A 19,595-nucleotide genomic window follows, 5' to 3' on the forward strand; every position below is an offset into this window, starting at 1 on the left:
GTCCTTTCCATGGCCTCCAAAGATGCAGGAGGGGAGTGCCCTGTACAGGGCACAGCCGGTCCCCGGGGGTGCGGGCCCCTCTCGTTATCCCGGTTTTCAGCATCTTTGGCATTTGCGCAAAGTTGCTCGGGTCGCAGTGGTGGGGTGCGGGGGGCGCGCGACTCCTGCACCTGCTTGAGCTGGGCCTAGGGTAAGAGACGACCCCCAGTCCCCCCAATAATGCCTCGGGCTCTCTGGTTTGGGTCCCTGCAGCGCCCGATTGACCGCCAGAGATACGACGAGAACGAGGACTTGTCGGACGTGGAGGAGATCGTCAGCGTCCGCGGCTTCAGCCTGGAGGAGAAGCTGCGCAGTCAGCTGTACCAGGGGGACTTCGTGCACGCCATGGAGGGCAAAGGTGAGGCGCCCCCTCCTCGGGCCGCGCTCCGCGCCGCGGGCCGAGCGCACGTGGGGAGGGAGCTGCCGGTGGCTGGGTTCGTATTTCGCGCCCGCGTCCCCCATTCCAGGGGATCCGGTGACGAAACGAGGCCGAGCACTGGGGGGGTGGGGTGGGGTGGCGAAGGAGGAGGGCAGGCGGGAACGGGAGCCGGGCGTGGGCCTAGACCCGGCCCGCGCCCACAGTGGGCCCCAGGGTGGGCAGAGCCAGGGGACTGGTGGTCAGAGGGACCTGGGGACTGACGGGTGGGCCGAGGGAGGGCGGGTGCGCGGCATTCTACCCCTCCCAGAGCCAGCTCAGCTCCTTGTAGCTGCGTGAGGTGCGGCTGCCTGTCTGGGAGAGGGGCTGGGGTGTCCCAGGGACATTGTGATGAGAGTCCCCCTAGGCCCGAAGCCTCCCAAACCCCGTCCTATTTCGGGCCGTGCCGGTTAGGAGCTGGTGCTGGGGATGCTCTGGTTGCTGAATGATGCCTCCTCAGCCCCTGGGATCTGCAGAACCCCATAACCTTCTGGTCTCTGCCAGATTTGAGCAGAGGCTGGGTCAGTTCAGAGCTGTTGTCTGGAGCCCCCAGTTATGCTTGAGGCCTCTGGCCCTTCAGCCTTGACAGTTTGAAGTGGGGACTGGGGGTAAGAGAGTTCTACCCCCTCAGGCTTCAGGCTGAGATCCCTGACCACCGGAGTTTGAAGTGAAAACTTGGGGTAGCCCTCTGCGGAACCAAGTCTCTTCTCAGACTAAGACTTCGAGAGTTCTGTCCCTTGTAGGCCCTGCCAGTCTAGAGGAGAAGTTGGGGAAGCCTCTGGGGTTTTGGGGTGCCACCCCTAGATCTTCACGGCCTGAGTTTCTCCCTGGCTCTAGTATTAGAAAGGTGTCTGTGGTGTCCCGCCAAGGTTGGGGTGATGCTTTAGCTTGGTCTGAGACTTCCAGAGGCCCTGTGTGGCCTCTGGCTCTGCCTGTGGGGTTGGGGCTTTGGAGATACCCCTGCCTACCTAGGTATTTCCCTATGCTCTCTGGGGTTTCTAAGTTTGGTTTTTTCCTCTCAGATACTCAAGTTTCTTTTATAATACACCATTTCCATTTTGTTGCCCCCCCCCCCCCCATCCACCTTGGAAAACCCTTCCATCCCTCAGTGAGCTGATAACAGGGGAAAGGCCTCCCCCTCCAGGTTCTGGTTGAGTGGCTGGGGCTGTAGGTTAGTCCTCAGATGAGACAGTCCTGGCTTTGCATTTTTGAAGTTTCTCCTTTGTGCCCACTGCTTCCTGGGGTTCAGTGGTAGGGGGTAGTTGTTGGGGGAGGGAAGAAGAACTTTCTTCCAGCCTGCCAAGTCTTAAGAGCATTGCATATGCAGGCAGACAGTCTGGGGGGGGGGGCGGGGGGGTGGAGAACTAGTCTCAACTACATTTAAATTTCCTTAGCACAAATGGGATTTTAATTCCTCTCGTTTCCTTCTCATTTTGAGTTTGGTGAATCCTATGAGAAAACGACATGCAAACTCTTCCTAGTTATTTGTGAGGAATTCTCAGCCCCAAATCTGAGTGTTTTCTCAAGCTCTTTTGAGGAAGTTGAAGCTGAGGGGGGGGGGGGTGTTGGAGCTGGGTTTTGGGTGTGGGCGTGTAGGGGGTGGATTCCAGCTAGGGAGAGTCCTTAAATCTGCTGTCCAGGCTCTTTTCAAAGGAGAGGGTCCTTGCGTTTTGGTAGTTAATTCGGATCTGGCCCCAAAATTCGAGGGAGGAGCTGAGAAACAGAAGGAGCCCTTAGCCTGGATTCAAAGTAGAAGCTTCTTAAACTTCTCTGCCTTTAAATCCTTAGGAATCCCCATTCACTGTGAGCCCCTGGGGATCTGAGCTGCTAAGGTCAGGGCTTTCCCCAGCTCTGGTTTTGTTCTCTCCCTCTGCTCTGAGCAGGGTTGCCTTGGCCTCCTCCCCCACCAAGCTGCCCTGGTGAACCGTTTGCCTGGGGCAGGGGCTTCAGTGGCCTGTGATCTCTCTTCTGACTGTCCAGGGAGGGCTTGTGCCCTTGTGGAGTGCCTTGGTTCACCTGAGGCTTTGGGGATGTGATGGTTTATCTCCGCTTCCCTCAACTCCCTATTTAGGGATAGGGAAGGTTGGGTCAGATCCCCTGGTTTTGGAACTCGAAGAACATAGAAACTAAGGCCTCCTTCATTCTCCAGGGCTTTCGTTAAGGGTTTTGGGGTCTACGCTAGACAAACCCGGGACAGAAAACTACCTTGTGAATTTTCTTTGGGCCTCAGTGTGCCCTCTTCACACAGCCTTCACCTGGGGAGCATTCTGCTCTGTTACCCAGTTGAAGCAAGTATTGTGATAGCTGCAGCAGAATTTCACTATTAAGACAACAAAGCTGTGCCCAGTTCTCTAGTTATTTTGGCACCAAATACACAGTTTCCAGGGAAACCAGCTTCCCCCCCCCCCCCCCCCCCCCTTCACTATGCAGGATATTACAATAAGATCTTCCCTGATGCTCAGCTACAATGAGAACTCTCCTCCCAGCCTCCTCTCTGGGGCTTCAGATCCTCCCAGGTGGTATTCTTCAATTTTGCACTGCCTTTACTTTCTGAGCTCAGCTTGGGGTGCGTTTCTCTGTCCCTCTTTCTCAGTGATCTGGGGCCTTTTTCTGTGCGGGGCCCTTTCATGAGTCTCCCTCCCCACCCTCCCTGGCCTTGGGCTGCTCATTGACAAGTTCTGACCCGTGGGGCATGCAGGGAATGACTGAGTAGGCAGAGGAGCTGATAGTTGGCCTGGCTTCTCCTGGGCTGTGCCTGCTCCATTTCCTTGTCGTTTTACGGGGAGCTTTGCCCTAGAGCTGGTGCCTGCATCGAATATAACCATGTCTTTCCTCTGACCAACTGATCGTGGTTCATTTGCTCCCTCATGACTTAACCAACCTGTTTTAATTCCAATATCCAAACAGATTTCAACTATGAGTACGTGCAGAGAGAAGCTCTCAGGGTTCCCCTGATATTTCGAGAAAAGGATGGACTGGGGATTAAGTAAGTTGCTGAAACTAATTGCTTCTTCCCATGTCTCACTCCCTTACAGTTTATAGTTTGGGATGGATTTCCTGAGCCCTTCTCCCCACCTCTCATCACAGAGAAGGATCTTTCTTCACTACCTGGGGATAGAATCTCTTTGTTCAAGGCCTGACAAAGGGGAAAAACTCTCCAAAGACTGATCTTTTTCAGGGAATTTGGGCAGAGACGACAGAGGGTACTTGAACAGTGTTCACTTCTTTCCCTGACCCATCACAGTTAACGTCCAGCGACTTTCTAAAGAGAACATAGTACTCCCCAAATTAGGAAACTGAGGCAGGGCCTGAGCTGTGAAGGGATTGGCCAGTCTCTAACTCCAGAGGCAGGGTACCTAGATACATATTTTTCTACTCTGGACTCCCACTACGTGGGAAATTGGTCCTTTTCTGTGGAGGGCATGTTTCCTAGGTTGCCAGGCTCCTTGCCTCCTCTTTCTCTGCCCCAGCACCTGCCTCCCCAACAGTGTGTTGTTTGGTTTCCCTTCTCTTTGAGATCTGTCAGAGCTCCAGGTGGGGTGGGGGAGATATCTGACATCAGGGAGGAAGGCTGGAAGAACAGGTTTCCGCCCCTTGGGCTGGGGTGGAGAAGAGGCTGTGGGTGGCATCCCAGCTTGCCTCCCTCTCCAGCATCTACTGCCAGGCTCGCTCAAGAGTCTCATTCCCAGGGTAGAAATCAAACCTCTGGCGTCACTGTGAATTAATAGTGAATGTCAACACAGTCATTATGGCCTATGTTACCAAATGCCCGGAATTGGAATGATGTGTGTCTTTTTTTTTCCCCCTTTGAACTTAAAGGGATCCCTCCAACCCTCCATAGAGCTCCTTTTTATGGAGATTGTTTGCTAGGGGAAGAGACAAAGAGAGGGCTGCTGACCCTAAAAGAAAGCAGGTGTTTGAATGCCTAGCTCTAGGACTTACCTTTGACACAATTCAGTCTTCCCCTGAAAAGTGGGGTGGACAGTGGATGTCTCATCCACTTTTCTGTGGCAGTGCTGAATTCCTACTGGGGAGAGTGAGGGGGTTTGGTTTGCCTACTGGAGTGAGGAAAGGGCTCGATGGTTGGAGAGTGACCCTCTCTGGGGGCACTCACTGGTCTATCCCCCTCCCTCTGGATTATCTCATTCTGGGTTCCCCAACTGAGAGCCAGGGAACCCTCTTGGAAAAATGGTTTCCCCCTGCCCCCGAGTTGGGTCTAACTCTGTCGTTTCTGGCTTCTCAGCAAATATCTGTGCTTCTCTTTTTCCAGGATGCCTGACCCTGATTTCACAGTCCGAGATGTCAAACTCCTAGTGGGTAAGTTGCTCACTGTGTGTGCAGCTCAGAGATGCCAAAGTTGGGGGGGGGGGGGAGGGACAAGAGGCAGAGGTCTTCGCCACCCTCCTGTTTAGATTTTTAACTGCCTCTGAAAAGAAAGTCCCCGTGGGAGGAGGCAGGAGCAGGTGTGAGCTGCAACCGTCTCATTCCGGAGAACAGGTCAGATTGCAAAGTCGTAAGAAGCTGTGTGAGAGGGTGTTGGCCAGCGCACAGTTTTATGAGGGCTTATTTGGACCCTAGCCTCCATCACAACACAATCTTAGATCTCTCCTTTGCATTGTTTGGGGCTTGCTGGGTAAACACTGGGTGCTTTGTGACCCCTGAAAGACTTTCAGACTTTGGAGGGGAGGGATCCTGCTTCCTGCCTCCTCAGGGTTCTAGACAGGTCTAGGGTGGGGTTTGCCACTGAGTACCCAGCATATGCTTATTACTCCCCGAGCACCTGCCGAGTGTGCTCTGCAGAGTGATCACTTAGTGCTCCAGACTCCTGACCTGGCATTTCAGATGTTACAGGACGTCCTTCAATAAATCCGTTCTTTCCAGAAGTGTTTCTCAAGTAGCTCCTTCATGGCAGGCAAGTTCAGAGCTGTGAACATGACAGACAAGATCCCTGTCCTCTTGGTTGGAGTGATAGGCAACAGACAAGTAAATAGTTTTTAAAAATTGATACCTTTTTGGAAGATGATAAGGCCTATGAAGAAACAAGGCAGGGTAATGGGCTGTGTCTTAGATGGGCTGGTCAGAGAGGGCCTGGGGTGTGTGTGTGTGTGTGTGTGTGTGTGTGTGTGTGTGTGTACATATGGACAGAAGCCTGACTGATGAGAAGCCAGCTGTGGGAAAGAACATTCCAGATTGAGGGATAGGCCAGGTCAAAGGCCAGGAGGTGGGGGACGAGTGGAGTGAGTAAGAGGGAAAGGAGAAAAGGGGAGAGGTCACAGGGCCAGAGCCATGTAGGGCTTTACAGGCCCTGGTGGGGAGTTTGGGTTTGGCTCCCAGTGTGGTGGGAAGCCCTGGGGAGTTTTAAAGTGGGGTGAAGGGGGTAGACATGCAATCTGATCACTCTCTTTGGGAGAGGTTTAAAAACACTTTTTTAATTGACATAAAATTCATAGGCTGTAAAATTCACTGTTTAACCACTTTGGAGTGTATAACTCAGTGCTTTTAGTACGTTCACAAGGTTGTGCAGCCATCGCCACGATATGATTTCAGAATCCTATCACCTCTAAAGTCAGCCCTGTACCTCCCAGTTCTCCTCTGCTTTCAACTCCCAACAACCAGGGATGTGCTTTTTGCCTCCGTGGGTTTGTCTGTTCTGGACATTTCGTGGAAGTGGAATCATATGATATGTGGCCTTTTGTGATTGGCTTCTTTCACTTAGCATCGTGTGTTTGAGGTTCATCCATGTTGTAGCAGGTGTCAGTGCTTCGTTCCTTTTTTTTTAAATTTATTTTTGAGAGAGAGAGAGAGAGGGAGAGAGAATGAGTGGGGGAGGGGCAGAGAAAGGGGGACAGAGGATCTGAAGTGGGCTCTCTGCTGTCAGCACAGCAGACATGGGGCTCCAACCCACAAACCCACAAACCTTGAGATCATGATCTAAGCTGAACTTGGACACTTAACTGACTGAGCCACCCAGGCGCCCCAGTGCTTGGTTCCTTTTTATGGCTGAATATGATTCCAGTGGACGTGTGTGCATAGACCACATTTTGTTTATCCATTAATCAGTTGGTGGACATTTTGCTTGTTTCTCTTTCTCTCTGTTACACATAATGCTGCCATGAATATTTGTGTACAAGTTTTTGTGTGAACACATGTTTTCATTTCTCTTGGGTCTACACCTAGTTAATTGGGTCATATGTTAACTTTATTTAACCCGAGGAACTGCCAGACTTTTTCAAAGCAGCTGCACCATTTACATTCCCATTAGGAATGCAGGAGGGCTCCAATTTCTCCACATCCTCGCCAAACCTTGTTATTGCCTGTCCTTTTTTTTCCTGTTTTAATCTTTTTTTTTAAGTTTAAGTAGGCTCTACGCCCGACATGGAGTCCAACATGGGGCTCAAACGCAAGACTCTGAGATCGAGACCTGAGCTGAGCTTAAGAGTCGAACATTTGGGGCACCTGAGTGGCTCAAGTTTTTAACTATCCGACTTGAGCTCGGGTCATGATTTTATGGTTCGTGGGTTCCCACATTGGCCTGCTTCAGTTTCTGTGTCTCCCTCTCTCTCTGCCCCTCTCCTGTTCATATTCCATTTCTCTCTGTGTCTCAAAAATAAACAAACATTAAAAAAAAAAGAGTCGGATGCTTAATAGACTGAGCAACCCAGGCATCCCTGCCTGTCTTTTTCTTTTTCTTTTTTTTTTAACGTTCATTCATTTTTGAGAGACAGAGCGGAGGCAGGGGTGGGGCAGAGAGAGAGAGGGGGAGACACAGAATCCAAAGCAGACTCCAGGCTCTGAGCAGTCAGCATAGAGCCTGACGTGGGGCTCGAACCCACAAACCGCGAGATCATGACCTGAGCCAGAGTTGGACGCTTAACCAACTGAGCCACCCAGGCACCCTAGGACATAATTTTTTTTTAAGCTGGATTCTAGAAATGCTGAAGGAAGTGAACATCACAGCAGAAGCTGCAGACTTTCTGACCCTGTGCAGAAGATGGCATGATGGACCCCCAAAATTAAGTCTTGGCACATTCGACTCATTCTGGGGCCACAACCCCACCCTACCCTTTGCTGCTGGACAACCTTAGTTTGAGGCCCACCTCTGCCAGTTGACTGATTTGGGGCATGCTGCTTAATCTACCTAAGCCTCTGTTCCCTCATCTGCAAAATAGATCTAGTAGCAGAATCTGCCTCAGAGGAGGATTCTAGAAGAGAATGAATGAATGCTTGGCATTTCGTTGGCAGACAAGTGCTTGATGAATGGTCCCTGTTATTATTTATTATAAAGGAAGGCCATGGATGTGATAAAATTCTCTTTTTTAGTTTATTTTGTTTTTTTGAGAGAGAGAGAGCAGGGGAGGGGCAGAGAGAGAGGGAGATCAAGAATCCCAAGCAGGCTCCACACTGTCAGCGCAGAGCCCGCTGTGGGCTCTAACTCATGGACCATGAGATCATGACCTGAGCCGAAATCAAGAGTTGGATGCTTAACTGAATGAGCCACCTAGGAGCCCCGATAAAATTCTCTTTATGAGCAAGGATGAAAGCTAGATTCTCAAGTCTGAGGTTCAGGCAACATCAGAGTCTTAGTAATGTTGCTCTTGGCCCTTTTGAGGAACTTAAAAGCCCTTTGCAGTTTTATTTTGCTCTAGTCATTTCCAGGCTTCTACTGCTTTCTTTGCACCTCATTTGTCTGGTTGTTGAAGCAAGAGGACTCAATTAGATGGTCCTCATGTCCTTGCCAGCTCTCGAAAAGTCTGGGATGGCAAAGAAGGCAGGAATAGTGATATCTACACCCTATCTCTCTTGGCATTTCTGTGATGATCAAATGGATTGATGGGTATTGAAGTGCTTTGTGAAGATATAGTGTGTTCCATGCAGTTAGCATGGGGTATTATGCCCATTTTAATCTCTGAGAGTGCACGCAGGCTTCCGGGGAGCAGCAAAAGGGCACATACTTCACAGTGACATAAATGGCAAATGTAACTCAAGCTGGCCTAAGCAAAACAGAATTCACTGGCTTACATAATAGGTTTAGAGTGTGACCTTCAGGCACGTCTACATCTAGGTGTTCCAAGGAGATCTTGAGAGGTTGACTCTTCTTTTTCCTTTCTGCTTCCCTCTTTGGCTTCCTCTTTCTGCTTCATTCTTGGGCAAGCTTCTCCCCATGTGGTGGCAAAGACGGTGAGCCAGCAGCTCCGGCTTCTATCCTGCCAGCTCAGGTTCTCCTTCCCGACCCGCCAGTCGTTCCATCAAATGTCTCTGGATTGGCTCTGATGGCTTTAGCAGCACCCCACCCCTGGAACTGGCGGCTGGGGTCAGCTGCAGCACAAGCAAGTGATCTGGGAGCGGGGAAGGGGTGATTATCCAGGGTTGCTGGGCGACATTAACATGTCCCAAACGTAAATAGGAGTTCTGCCTTGGAAGGTAGGGTATGGGGAAGGCTGCGCCAACCCTGTCAGTGTGGGATCTCACCCTCTGTCTTCTAGACTCTTGCCCCCTCCCCAGGCCTCATACCTTGGGAGGCAACTGTTCTAGAAGGGGCCAGCTATTGAGGCACCGGTTGCAGCCACAGATTCTTCTCTAATGCCGTAAATCAGGCTTTGATCCATCAGCCCCATTTATATGCCTTCTGGGAATTCAGATACCTGGTCTCCGTTCCTAACTCCTCGCCTTTAAAAACAAAAAAGGCACTTTGCATTTTTAGGACACGGTACACTTTAAAAAAAAAAAGGCTTTTTATTGAAGTATAATGTACATATAGAAAAGTGCACGTATGATAACCATACATCTTGATTAATTTTAACAAATTGAACGTACTATGGTCACTGGCACTCCAGAATCAACCCCTGTGTCCCTATCCAGTCACTGCCCTCCATTGTCATCCTGACTTCTAGCAGCGTGGATGAATTTCGCCTGTGTTCATCATACTTTTTGACGGTGGAATCAGGCAGGCGTCTACTTTTACTTTCAGCTTCTTTTGCTCAGCTTGGTGTTTATAAGACTCATCGATACTGTTGTGTATAGTTGTAGGTGGTTTATTTTCATTACTGTAGTTTTCTGTTGTGTGACTATTTCCCTATTTATGTATTCATCCTATTATTATTATTGTTGTTTATTTTTTGTAAGTAGGCTTCACACCCAGCACAGAGCCCAATGCGGGGCTTGAACTCATGACTCTGAGTTCATGACCTGAGTTGAGATCCAGAGTCAGATGCTTCACTCACTGAGCCACTCAGGTGCCTCTGTTCATTCTCTTATTAATGGGCACTCTGATAGCTGCCAGTTTAAGGCTGCTATGAACACCCCGGGACATGACTTTTGGTGAACAGATGGGTGCATTTCAGTCGGGCATATACCTAAGAGTGGAACTGTTTGGGTCACAGGGTATGAGCATGTGTTTAGTTTTAGTAGACACTGTCAGTAACCGTCCACAGGGCTTGGTCTGCTTCTCATTGCTCTGCATCCTCACCAAGGGTTCATGTTTCCATCCTTTTTTTTTTTTTTAAAGTAGGCTCCACACCCATCACGGAGTCCAATTCGGGACTTGTACTCACGACCCTGAGATCAAGACCTACCTGAAATCAAGAGTCAGATAGTTAACCAACTGAGCAACCTAGGCTCCCCTTTCCATCCTTTTCTTTTTTTTCTTTTTTTTTTTTTTTTTTTTGAGAGACAGAGAGCGCAAGTGAGCAAGGAGAAGAGAGAGAGAGAGAGAGAGAGTCCCACGAGGGGCGGGGAGAGAGAGAGAAAGAGAAGCGGGACTCACCCTGGGCTTGTGTTTTACCCGAAGCAGGGCTCCAGCTTACCCGATGTGGGACTTGAACTCACGAACTGTGAGATCATGACCTGAGCCGAAGTCAGATGCTTAAGGAGTGAGCCACCCAGGTGCCCCATCCTTTTAATTTTAGTCACGCTTCTGTGCTGGAGGGAGTATAGTTTTATCACATGATGGTTTTAGTTTGCATTTCTTTAATAACTAATGAAATTGAACTCTGTTTCATATGTTTATGCGAGCTGTCTGATCAAGTCTTTTCTCCACTAGTTTGAAGGGTTGTCTCTTGTTGATTGTAAGAAGTATTAGTTTGCGAGGGCCGCCATGACGAAGTACCATAGACTGGATGATTTAAATAACAGAACATTTTTTTTAAAGTTTTTAGATGTTTATTTACTTACTTTGAGAGAGAGAGAGAGGGAGCAAGCATGAACAGGGGAGGGGCAGAGAGGGAGGTAGAGCTAGAATCCCCAGCAGGCTCCGTGCTGTCAACACGGAGCCCAACACAGGGCTCAAACCACGAGCTGTGAGATTGTGACTTGAGCCGAGATTAAGAGTCTGACGCTTAGCTGACTGAGCCACCCAGGCACCCTGCAGGAATTTATTTTCTCACAATTACGGAGCTAGAAGTCCAAGATGGAAGTGTTTGTTGTGGGGCTGGTTTTTCTGAAGACCTCTCCCCTTGGTTTGTAGATGACTGTCTTCTCCCTGTGTCTTCATATGGTCTTCCCTCTGTTTCTGTGACCTAATCTCTTCTTATATCAGTCTTGGGGCGCCTGGGGGGCTCAGTTGGTTAAGCGTCTGATTCTTGATTTCAGCTCAGGTCATGATCTCAACAGTTCATGAGATCGATCCCCACATCGGGCTGTGCGCTGACAGCACAGAGCCTTCTTGGGATTCTCTCTCTCCATCTTTCTCTGCCCCTCCCTCACTCATGTGCATGCTCTCTCTCTCTCAAAATAAATACATAAGCTTAAAAAAAGGGGGACTTCAGTCTTGTTGAATTAGGGCCCACCCTAAAGGTCTTATTTTAACTTAATTACCTCTTTAAAGACTGTTCTCAAACATGATTACATTTTGAGATCCTGGGGGTTAGGAGCTCAACACATAAATGTTAGGGGACACAATTCAGCCCACAACATAAAGTTTCTTGATCTATTCTGGATATGATTATACATTCCAAAATCTCTTACTTTGTGGATTGTGTTGCCTTTTCACACCCCTAAAGGTGTCTTTGAATGAACAGACAGACGTTCTTTATTTATTTTTTATTTAAAAAAAATTTTTTTTTAATGTTTATTTATTTTTGAGACAGAGAGAGACGGAGCATGAATGGGGGAGGGGCAGAGAGAGAGGGAGACACAGAATCGGAAGCAGGCTCCAGGCTCTGAGCCATCAGCCCAGAGCCCGATGTGGGGCTCGAACTCACGAACCGTGAGATCGTGACCTGAGCCGAAGTCGGACGCTCAACCGACTGAGCCACCCAGGCGCCCCATACGTTCTTTATTTTTAACACAGACCGTTTAGCGCTTCTTGGTCTATTATTTTGTGTTTTGTTTCAGAAATATTTGCATACTCCAGGGTTGGAAGATCTTCATGTGTTTTTCTCAAAAAAAAGCTTTATCGTTCAGACTTTCACGTTTAGGTCTGTAGTTTATGTGGAATTGATTCTTGTGTTTGGTGCACAATAAGGGTCACGATCCCTTTTCTCCTGCGTGTATATCCAGTTAATCCAGTACCGTGATTGAAAAAGCATCCTCTCCCCACGGCAATGAAGTATTGTCTTTGTCGTAAATCAGGTGACTGCTTTTGCATGCGTCTGTTTCTGGATGCTCCAGTGTGTCCCCTGAGCAGCTCCCCGCATCCTGCAAATAACGGGCTCAATCCCAGATAATCCATTTAAGAAGAATGGGATATTTTCACATATGTGGGTTGGGAGTTGGGGGTATAGGGAGACTGGGAAGGAATTCTAGTTGCCTCTGAAGATGCTTTAAACTTTCTGAGAAAACATATCCATAAAGTGCTGGGTCCCCACTCACTCTCTACCAATTGTGTCACTGATTGTGTCCTGCATATTATCTTACCGTATTTCTCTCTAAAGAGGATATCCTAGCTCACCGATGTTTTCTTTGACCCCTTTTCTTGAAAAATATTCATGACAAATCACCTCATTCAGTATTTATTTATCCAATTATAGAAATAATCACCTGTCTTTTACTGTCCGTTTACCAAATGGCCTCATTGTGTCCTCACCAATAATCATATAAATTGTTACTGTTCACTCTCCCGATGGGGATCCGAGGCTCAGGGGGAACAACCCACATGGCCCGTGGATGGGCGATCTACATGGGACCTGAACTCAGCTCTGGGTGCTTCCCACACTTTTGCTTCATGACTTTCTCCTCCATTCATTCTTCCTTCATGGTGTTACTGGTGTCTGCATTGTGTCTGGTGAAGGAGACTCACCAGACTTGGATGTGCCCTTGACGGGTTGTGCTTAGTAAATTCTCACACTTTAGAAATCAAAGATAGCTGGGGCGCCTGGGTGGCTCAGTCGGTTGAGCATCCAACTTCAGCTCAGGTCATGATCTTGAGGTTTGTGAGTTCAAGCCCCGCGTTGGGCTCTCTGCTGTCAGAGCAGAGCGTGGAGCCTGCTTTGGATCCTCTGTCCCTCCCTCTCTCTGCCCCTTTCCCACTTGCCCTCTCTGAAAAATGAATAAATATTAAAAAAAAAAAAAGTCAAAAATAGCTGACTTGCCTCCAGACCTTTCTTTCTTTCTTTTTTTTTTTTTAAGTTGGTTTAAAATCATAGACACTTTACATTTGAAACTCTGGAAGAGTTTGTTTTTGTTTTTGTTTTAATGTTTATTTTTGAGAGAGAGAAGAGAGAGAGAGAGAGATCATGACTTGAGCCGAAGTCAGACGCTTCACCGACTGAACCACCCAGGTGCCCCTCTGGAAGAGCTCTTAGAATTCCTCTAGTCTTGCTTTCCCCTTACACAGGTGGGAAAAACTGAGGCCTGGAGACAAGTGACTTGCAAGTTGTCCAGACAGCAGATGGCATATCAGATTCAAACATGGGTTTGAATTTCAGTGATTGGGAGAAGATGATGCTTGTAATGGAAACCCAGAGGAAAAGTAGACTTGTGCGGGAGGTGTGGATGGGCTCAGTTCTGGCCACGTTGAATGGAGCTCGGGAGAGAAATCCAGGGTGGACAGATGGCACGGGAGGCATCCACCTGGCAGAACAGATAGAAACTCAAGCAGAGGAAGGTGCATGAAGTCAAGAAGGCTGAGACTCCTGAGTGCCAAGGAAGGAGAGTTTCAGAGGAGTTCGGTTATAGTTCTTTTTTTTTCCTTTTTTCTTTTTTTTTTTTTTTTTTGTTAAATAAGTTTTAAAAATTAATTTTTTTTTAATTTTAATTTTATTTTTAAAATATTTATTTTTGGGAGAGTGCAAGCGGGAGAGGGGCACGGAGAGGAGGACAGAGGATTTTGAAGTGGGCTCTATGCTCGTAGGCTGACAGCAGTGAGCCCCATGTGGGGCTCAAACTCATGAACCTCAAGATCATAACTTGAGCCAAAGTCAGACGCTCAACCAACTGAGCCACCCAGGTGCCCCTATTTCTTTCTTTCTTTTCTTTAATGTTTATTTATTTTTGAGAAAGAGAGAGACAGAGTGTGAGCTGGGGAGGGGCAGAGAGAGAGGGAGACATAGAATCCGAAGCAGGCTCCAGGCTCCGAGCTGTCAGCACAGGGCCCGACACGGGGCTCGAACTCACGAACTGTGAGATCGTGACCTGAGCCAGAGTCAGATGCTTAACTGACTGAGCCACCTAGGCACCCCTTTTTTTTCTTTAAGATGAGCCCCAGCTCACTGGTTTGTCCTATTTCCCTTTCCTTGGAATGCCAGTGTTCTGAAATCAAAATCTTGACTGTACCTGGGCCTTGGGGAGCTAAACTTGCTTCTGCCCACTGTTTACCTAATAGAAATCACTCCCCTGTGGGTAGCTCCTTAGACTGGAACTACTCTCATTAGCTGTTACTTCCTGAGATCTTAGAAGCCAGGAACCTCTGCTGTATTTTTTCGTCTGATCCACATAAAACTGTATTTGCCACTATCCCCATTCCATAGATGTCAAATTGAGGCTCAGAGTGATTTGTCCACAAATAGCTAGTGTGTGGAGTTGCTGATTTGTGCCCATATCCATTTGACTAAGGAGCTATTCTCTTAACTTCTGCACAATACTCTGGCTGGCTCTTGGTGTCCTATAATCCAGAGCTCTGTAGTATTTTTGGCTTGAGTGTCTGTTTGGATTTTCTTGGCTGATTGGGTTTCACCCTGATTTGTTAGCCTGGGTTTGTATCTTCTTCCGGTTTTTTTTTTTTAAGTTTATTTATTTTTGAGAGTGTGCAGAGAGAGAGGGGACAGAGGATCCCAAGCAGGCTCTGTGCTGACAGCGGTGAGCCCGACGTGGGGCTCGAACTCATGAACTGTGAGATCATGACCTGAGCCGAAGTCAGACGCTCAAACAGCCGAGCCACCCAGGCGCCCCTGGTTTGTATCTTACGCTCATCTGTCTGTGAGGGTCGGGATCTTGCATCCGGGGCACAGAGGACATCCTGGTATTGGATCTGTGCTGGAGATAATTTTTAAAGGTGCAGAGGTGAGGAGCCAGAAGATATCAGTGCTTAGGGAGAACTTAAGGACCTTTGTAAGCACCTTATTTCACAGTGAAGACACTGAAGCCTAGACCCTACAATAGATCTGTCCCAGGTGGTGCAGATAGTGTCTGCTCTGGGCCCTCCCCTTTCCCTCATACCTTCAGTTTGGGAGAGTGTCCTCAAAAGGACTCCTGCTTTTAAGTTTACAAAGTGCTTTCAGTAATCGTGTCAGAAGGTCCTATTCTCTTCACTTTACAGATGAAGAAACAGAGACCCAGAGAACTTCAGGGATATACATACCAAAGGCTTCACCGCTAGGAAAGAGTGAGATTTGAACTGTGGCCAGTGCTTTTGCTAATAAACACTACCTCTGTGAAATGGACGAGGAGACACTTTCAAGGAGCAGAATAAAAAACCATTTGAGAAACTTGAGGAAGATAGAGAGGGTTCCAGAACGACGATGGAGGACAGTTGTGGGCACTCTCAGGAGGAGTTTGGGGTCAGTGCCTGTGTATACTTTATATTAGTGTTCAAGGTGACTTTCAGCAGCCTCTTCCCAGCTCTGAGCCCGTGGCTCTTGGAGCTGACTGATGGGGCCTTCAAAGCAAGGGCCATGGGGCGATGGATTAATTTCTGCAGCTGGAATTTGTTGGATGTGTGTGTAGCCTGTGAGCCCAGAGAACCAATGAGAATGGGGGGGCGGGGAGGAGAGAGCAAAGGAGGGGGGTTGAGCTGCTGGCCTACTTAGGGACGCCAGACACTGCTCAACGTGGAAAATTTTCCCTGTAACCCGTTGACTTCAGAAGCCGAAGAGTTCCATTGCTCTGGGTCCCTTGAGGATCCAAAAGGCAGCTTGTCCCTGTCACCCGCTCCAGAGGTGGCTGCTCCCAACGCTTGGAGGGCCACATTCCATTGTTAGCACTGATCTGTCCCTTCTTCTGTCCCGTGGGGGCACACGCCTCTTCCCCCGGTACTGAGCTTCCTGCTCAGAGACCTGGCATTTACAGCCAGCTCTCCTTTGCCATCAGCAGCAGACCAGACTGGGAACCTGAGAAGATGGAGGGCCGATTCTTAATCTCCCAGCTCAGACTGAAGAGGACAGGCAGGCCCCACAGGCCCCAGTGTCCCCAGTGACCCCTGGGGCAAGCCTGTGGGTCTCGTCCCCCACATGCTTCTCTCCGGTTCATGTTTAAGGGATCTGATCTATTTAAGAAGTAGGCTAAAAATCAGTGTGTCGGTCCTAGAAGAGGACCTGAAAAGACCTAACCCAGTGGTTTTCAAAGGGAAATCCCCAGAATCTGGGTCTGAGTTCTCAGCGCACCCCCCCCCCCCCTTCCTGCTTTAACCTGAGCTGCTTGTTTTTATTTATGCCTTTGGCTCTTGTCAGAGCTTCTGTTTGAAGAAGGAGTTCTATGGCGGTAAAAACAGAAGTGTAAAGGTCATTCTTCCTGCCTTTGCACATGAGGCAACTGAGGCCTGGAGCAGGGTCAGTTAGGGTTGCTGGGACTGGAACTCAGCCCAGGGCTCTTGACACTGTTCCAGGTGCCCTGGAGGCATCTACCGCTCTTTGCGTGGCCTCCTGTGGGAGGAGCCAACAAACCAGGCACCCTTGCCTCCATTGTGGGTCTTCATGTGAGAATACAAGAGCCTGTTACGGGGCTGTGTCTTCAGGGTTAAAATTGCGGGGCCTAAGAAGACCACATATGAGGCAGGGGCGTGAGCTCCCTTTCCCCCATCTGTCTGATTGGGACACCTCCTCATTTCCTATTCAAAACGTCAGGACCCAGACCAGCTCTGTGGCTAGTGGCTAAGTGCGTTGCACACCCTACCATGTGCCAGACATTGTGTTAGGTTCTCTTACATCAACGGGCCCCTTTTACAAATGAACACCCTTCCAATTCTAGAAAGGGTAAATGAGTCCCCTGAAACCACAGAGCTAGGAACAGAGCTGGGATTTGCTGGAGAGAATTTAAAAAAGTAATGAGGAGAGGGGTGCCTGTGTGGCTCAGTCAGTTAAGTGTCAGACTCTTGATTTCAGCTCAGGTCATGATCTCATGGTTCATGAGTTTGAGCCCCACCTCAGGCTTCGTGCTCACAGGGCAGAGCCTGCTTGGGATTCTCTCTCTCTCCCTCTTTTTCCTTCTCTCCCCTGCTCTCTCTCCCTCTCAAAATAAGTAAATAAGCTTTGAAAAATAAAATAAATAAAACCTTAGTCATAATAGCATTATCACACCTAATCTTTTAAAAACAACAATTCCTGGAATGCCTGGGTGGCTCAGTTAGTTAAGTGTCCGACTTTGGCTCAGGTCATGATCTCACAGTTCGTGAGTTCAAGCCCCGCGTCGGGCTCTGTGCTGACAGTTTGGAGCCTGGAACCTGCTCTGGATTCTGTGTCTCCCTCTGTCTCTGCCCCTCCCCCACTCACACTCTGTCTCCCTCTCTCTCAAGAAATAAACATTAAAAAAGATAAAAATAAATAAAAATAAAAGAATAAAAACAATAATTCCTTAAAATGAGTAAATATCAGACATACCTGGCTGGCCCAGTCAGTAGAGTGTGCACCTCTTGATCTTGGGGTTGTGAGTTCAAGCCCCACATTGGGCATAGAGCTTACTTAAAAAAATAATTAATTTAAAAAATAAATAAAATATGTAAATATCTATATTTATTGTTCAAACTCCCAGTTTCATGTTACCATACATATCACTTCTTTGTTTTGTTTTGTTTTGCCAGTTCTATGAGTCAGAAGGTAAATAATGTCCTTATATTGTGATTGGTTGTGATGCCTTTTAAGTCTCTTATTTATAATCTCTAGGCCCTCCTACCATCTCACACCAGTCTGAAGAAGTTGGATTGTTTGACCTGTAGAGTTTTCATGGTCTGGATTTTGCCGATAGCATTCCCTTGGAGTAGCTTGTGTTCTTTCTTGTGTAGTTTCTGTAAATTGGCAGTTGGATGTAGACTCCTGATCAGGTTCAGGTTCATTTCTGTCTCTCCGCACAGAAATGTACTCATTCATTCATTCATTCATTCATTCATATTTTCTGGCAACACTACTTCACAGATGATGTTCTGTTCTTCCATCAGGAGGCACATAATGGCAGCTCATCTCTCTCTCTCTCTCTCTCTCTCTGTCTGATGTTGGCAGGCATTGATGTTTGATGTCTAGCTTAATTATCGTGTTGGGGCTACAAGGTTGGTGACGGTCTAGTTTGATCATCCTTTGTCATTTGTTGACTGGAAGACACCTGGAGAGACACTTCCCCTATTCTGCTGTTTGTTTCAGCCTAGCCCTTATCTTAGACTCAAGCCCGTGGTCACTTCTCCCCACCTCTTTCTGCCTCCCTTGAAAGTGTGCTATCATTTCTGCACTTCTCCCTACCTTCTGGGGGCCGGAACCCAGCAGAGTTGAATTTTCTAGGTCCTCGTGTTTCCCTGGGGGTTTATGTTTATGGAGCCCAGGCACCTAAAAGAACTGACTTCCCTCCTCCCTTTCTTCCTGCTTCAAGCCCTCCCACAGACTGTGGTTTCCAGGACACCTGGGGAACTGGATGGAGCTCCCCTGCACACCAAGGAAACTATTCTTAGAACCAGTGTCTTGACCTTCTGCTCCAGACCCAGTCACTCAGCCTCTCACACCCTCGGGCCTCTTTCCTGCATACCCTTACTCCCCCGTCAGCCCCAGCTGCTCCTCACTGCTCCCATCCTTCCAGGCCCTGACTTCCCTTTTCATCAGAGGGTGGGGGGCCGGCTGAGGTGGGGTCAGCTGGGGCCTGCACCTGGCTAAGAGCAGAGGGAAGTGAGGATGCGTTGAGAGCCCTGGGGATTGTGATGAGGGTGATGGGAGCCTGGTGTGTGTTCAAAAAAGAAAAAACGGGCCTCTCCCACCCACGTCCTTCTGTGTTCAGGGACAGTTGTCGCACTGGTGGGGCTCCTGGTTGCTCAGGATTTCCAGATGTTTTTCAGGTTGGGGGGCTTCATCTCTAGCGTGGAGAGGGTTACACATACCCACCTTGAGGCACCCCCAGGCCATTTCTCAGTCTGACTGTTACTTATATGTGAGATCATATGTCATATGCTGGGCAGAACATATAACTGGAAAACACCAACATTATTTATTCATTCCACAAGTATTTTTACTGAGTTCTTGTTATGGGCCAGGCTCTCTGTTCTAGATGTGTGGGATAGAGTAGTGAGCAAGACAGACAAGACTCCTGCCCTCATGTTGTTTACAGAGTAGTAGGGGAGAGAGACAAGAAACAAGCTGACAAAGAATTAGCATCTAAGATTAAGTGGTAGGATGTCATTGGTGGATGACATTTTCTCTTTTCGAAGCTTCTAGTCAACTACGTTTAGTTACAGGGTATGTCTGTCCTGTAACGCCTAGGACAGTGGTGGGGGTTGGGGGGGGGGGATGCGGTGGGGGAGGCCAGGGGGGCAGAATAGCCCTTCTCTGCCTTTGGGGATATTTATGGAACCTTGTGGGGTTACCCTGTCATTCTCTCGCCCTGCTTTTGGTTTGCTGAGGCTGCCATGGCACCACACCCTACGTGCTTAAAACCACAGAAGTGTATTCCCCCACAGTTCTGGAGACCAAAAGTCTGAAATCAAGGTGTTGGCAGGGCCAGGCTTCCTGGGAAGTCTCTAGGCAAGAATTCTCCAGAGATTCCTCCAGCTTCTGGCAGTTGCTGGCTTCTTTGGTGTTCA

The 19,595-nt window shown here is 48.5% G+C and overlaps 1 protein-coding gene across 9 annotated transcripts in view; it reads left to right on the top strand.

Moving 5' to 3' along the window:
• Nucleotides 1–19,595, top strand: part of KDM2B (lysine demethylase 2B) — a 155,186-nt gene that overhangs the window by 29,227 nt on the left and 106,364 nt on the right. For all 9 annotated transcript variants that reach the window (XR_014135849.1, XM_081790656.1, XM_081790661.1 and 6 more), the window contains 3 exons: nt 253–397; nt 3,362–3,440; nt 4,725–4,771. Coding sequence is in view for 8 of the 9 variants with exons in the window: in XM_081790656.1 (XP_081646782.1) it covers nt 253–397; nt 3,362–3,440; nt 4,725–4,771 (271 nt within the window). In the remaining variant the exon portion in view is untranslated. The remainder of the gene's footprint in view (nt 1–252; nt 398–3,361; nt 3,441–4,724; nt 4,772–19,595) is intronic.

This window comes from Panthera onca, chromosome D3 (genome assembly GCF_046562875.1).
Source record: "Panthera onca isolate mPanOnc1 chromosome D3, mPanOnc1 haplotype 2, whole genome shotgun sequence".
NCBI classification, from domain to species: Eukaryota; Metazoa; Chordata; class Mammalia; order Carnivora; family Felidae; genus Panthera; species Panthera onca.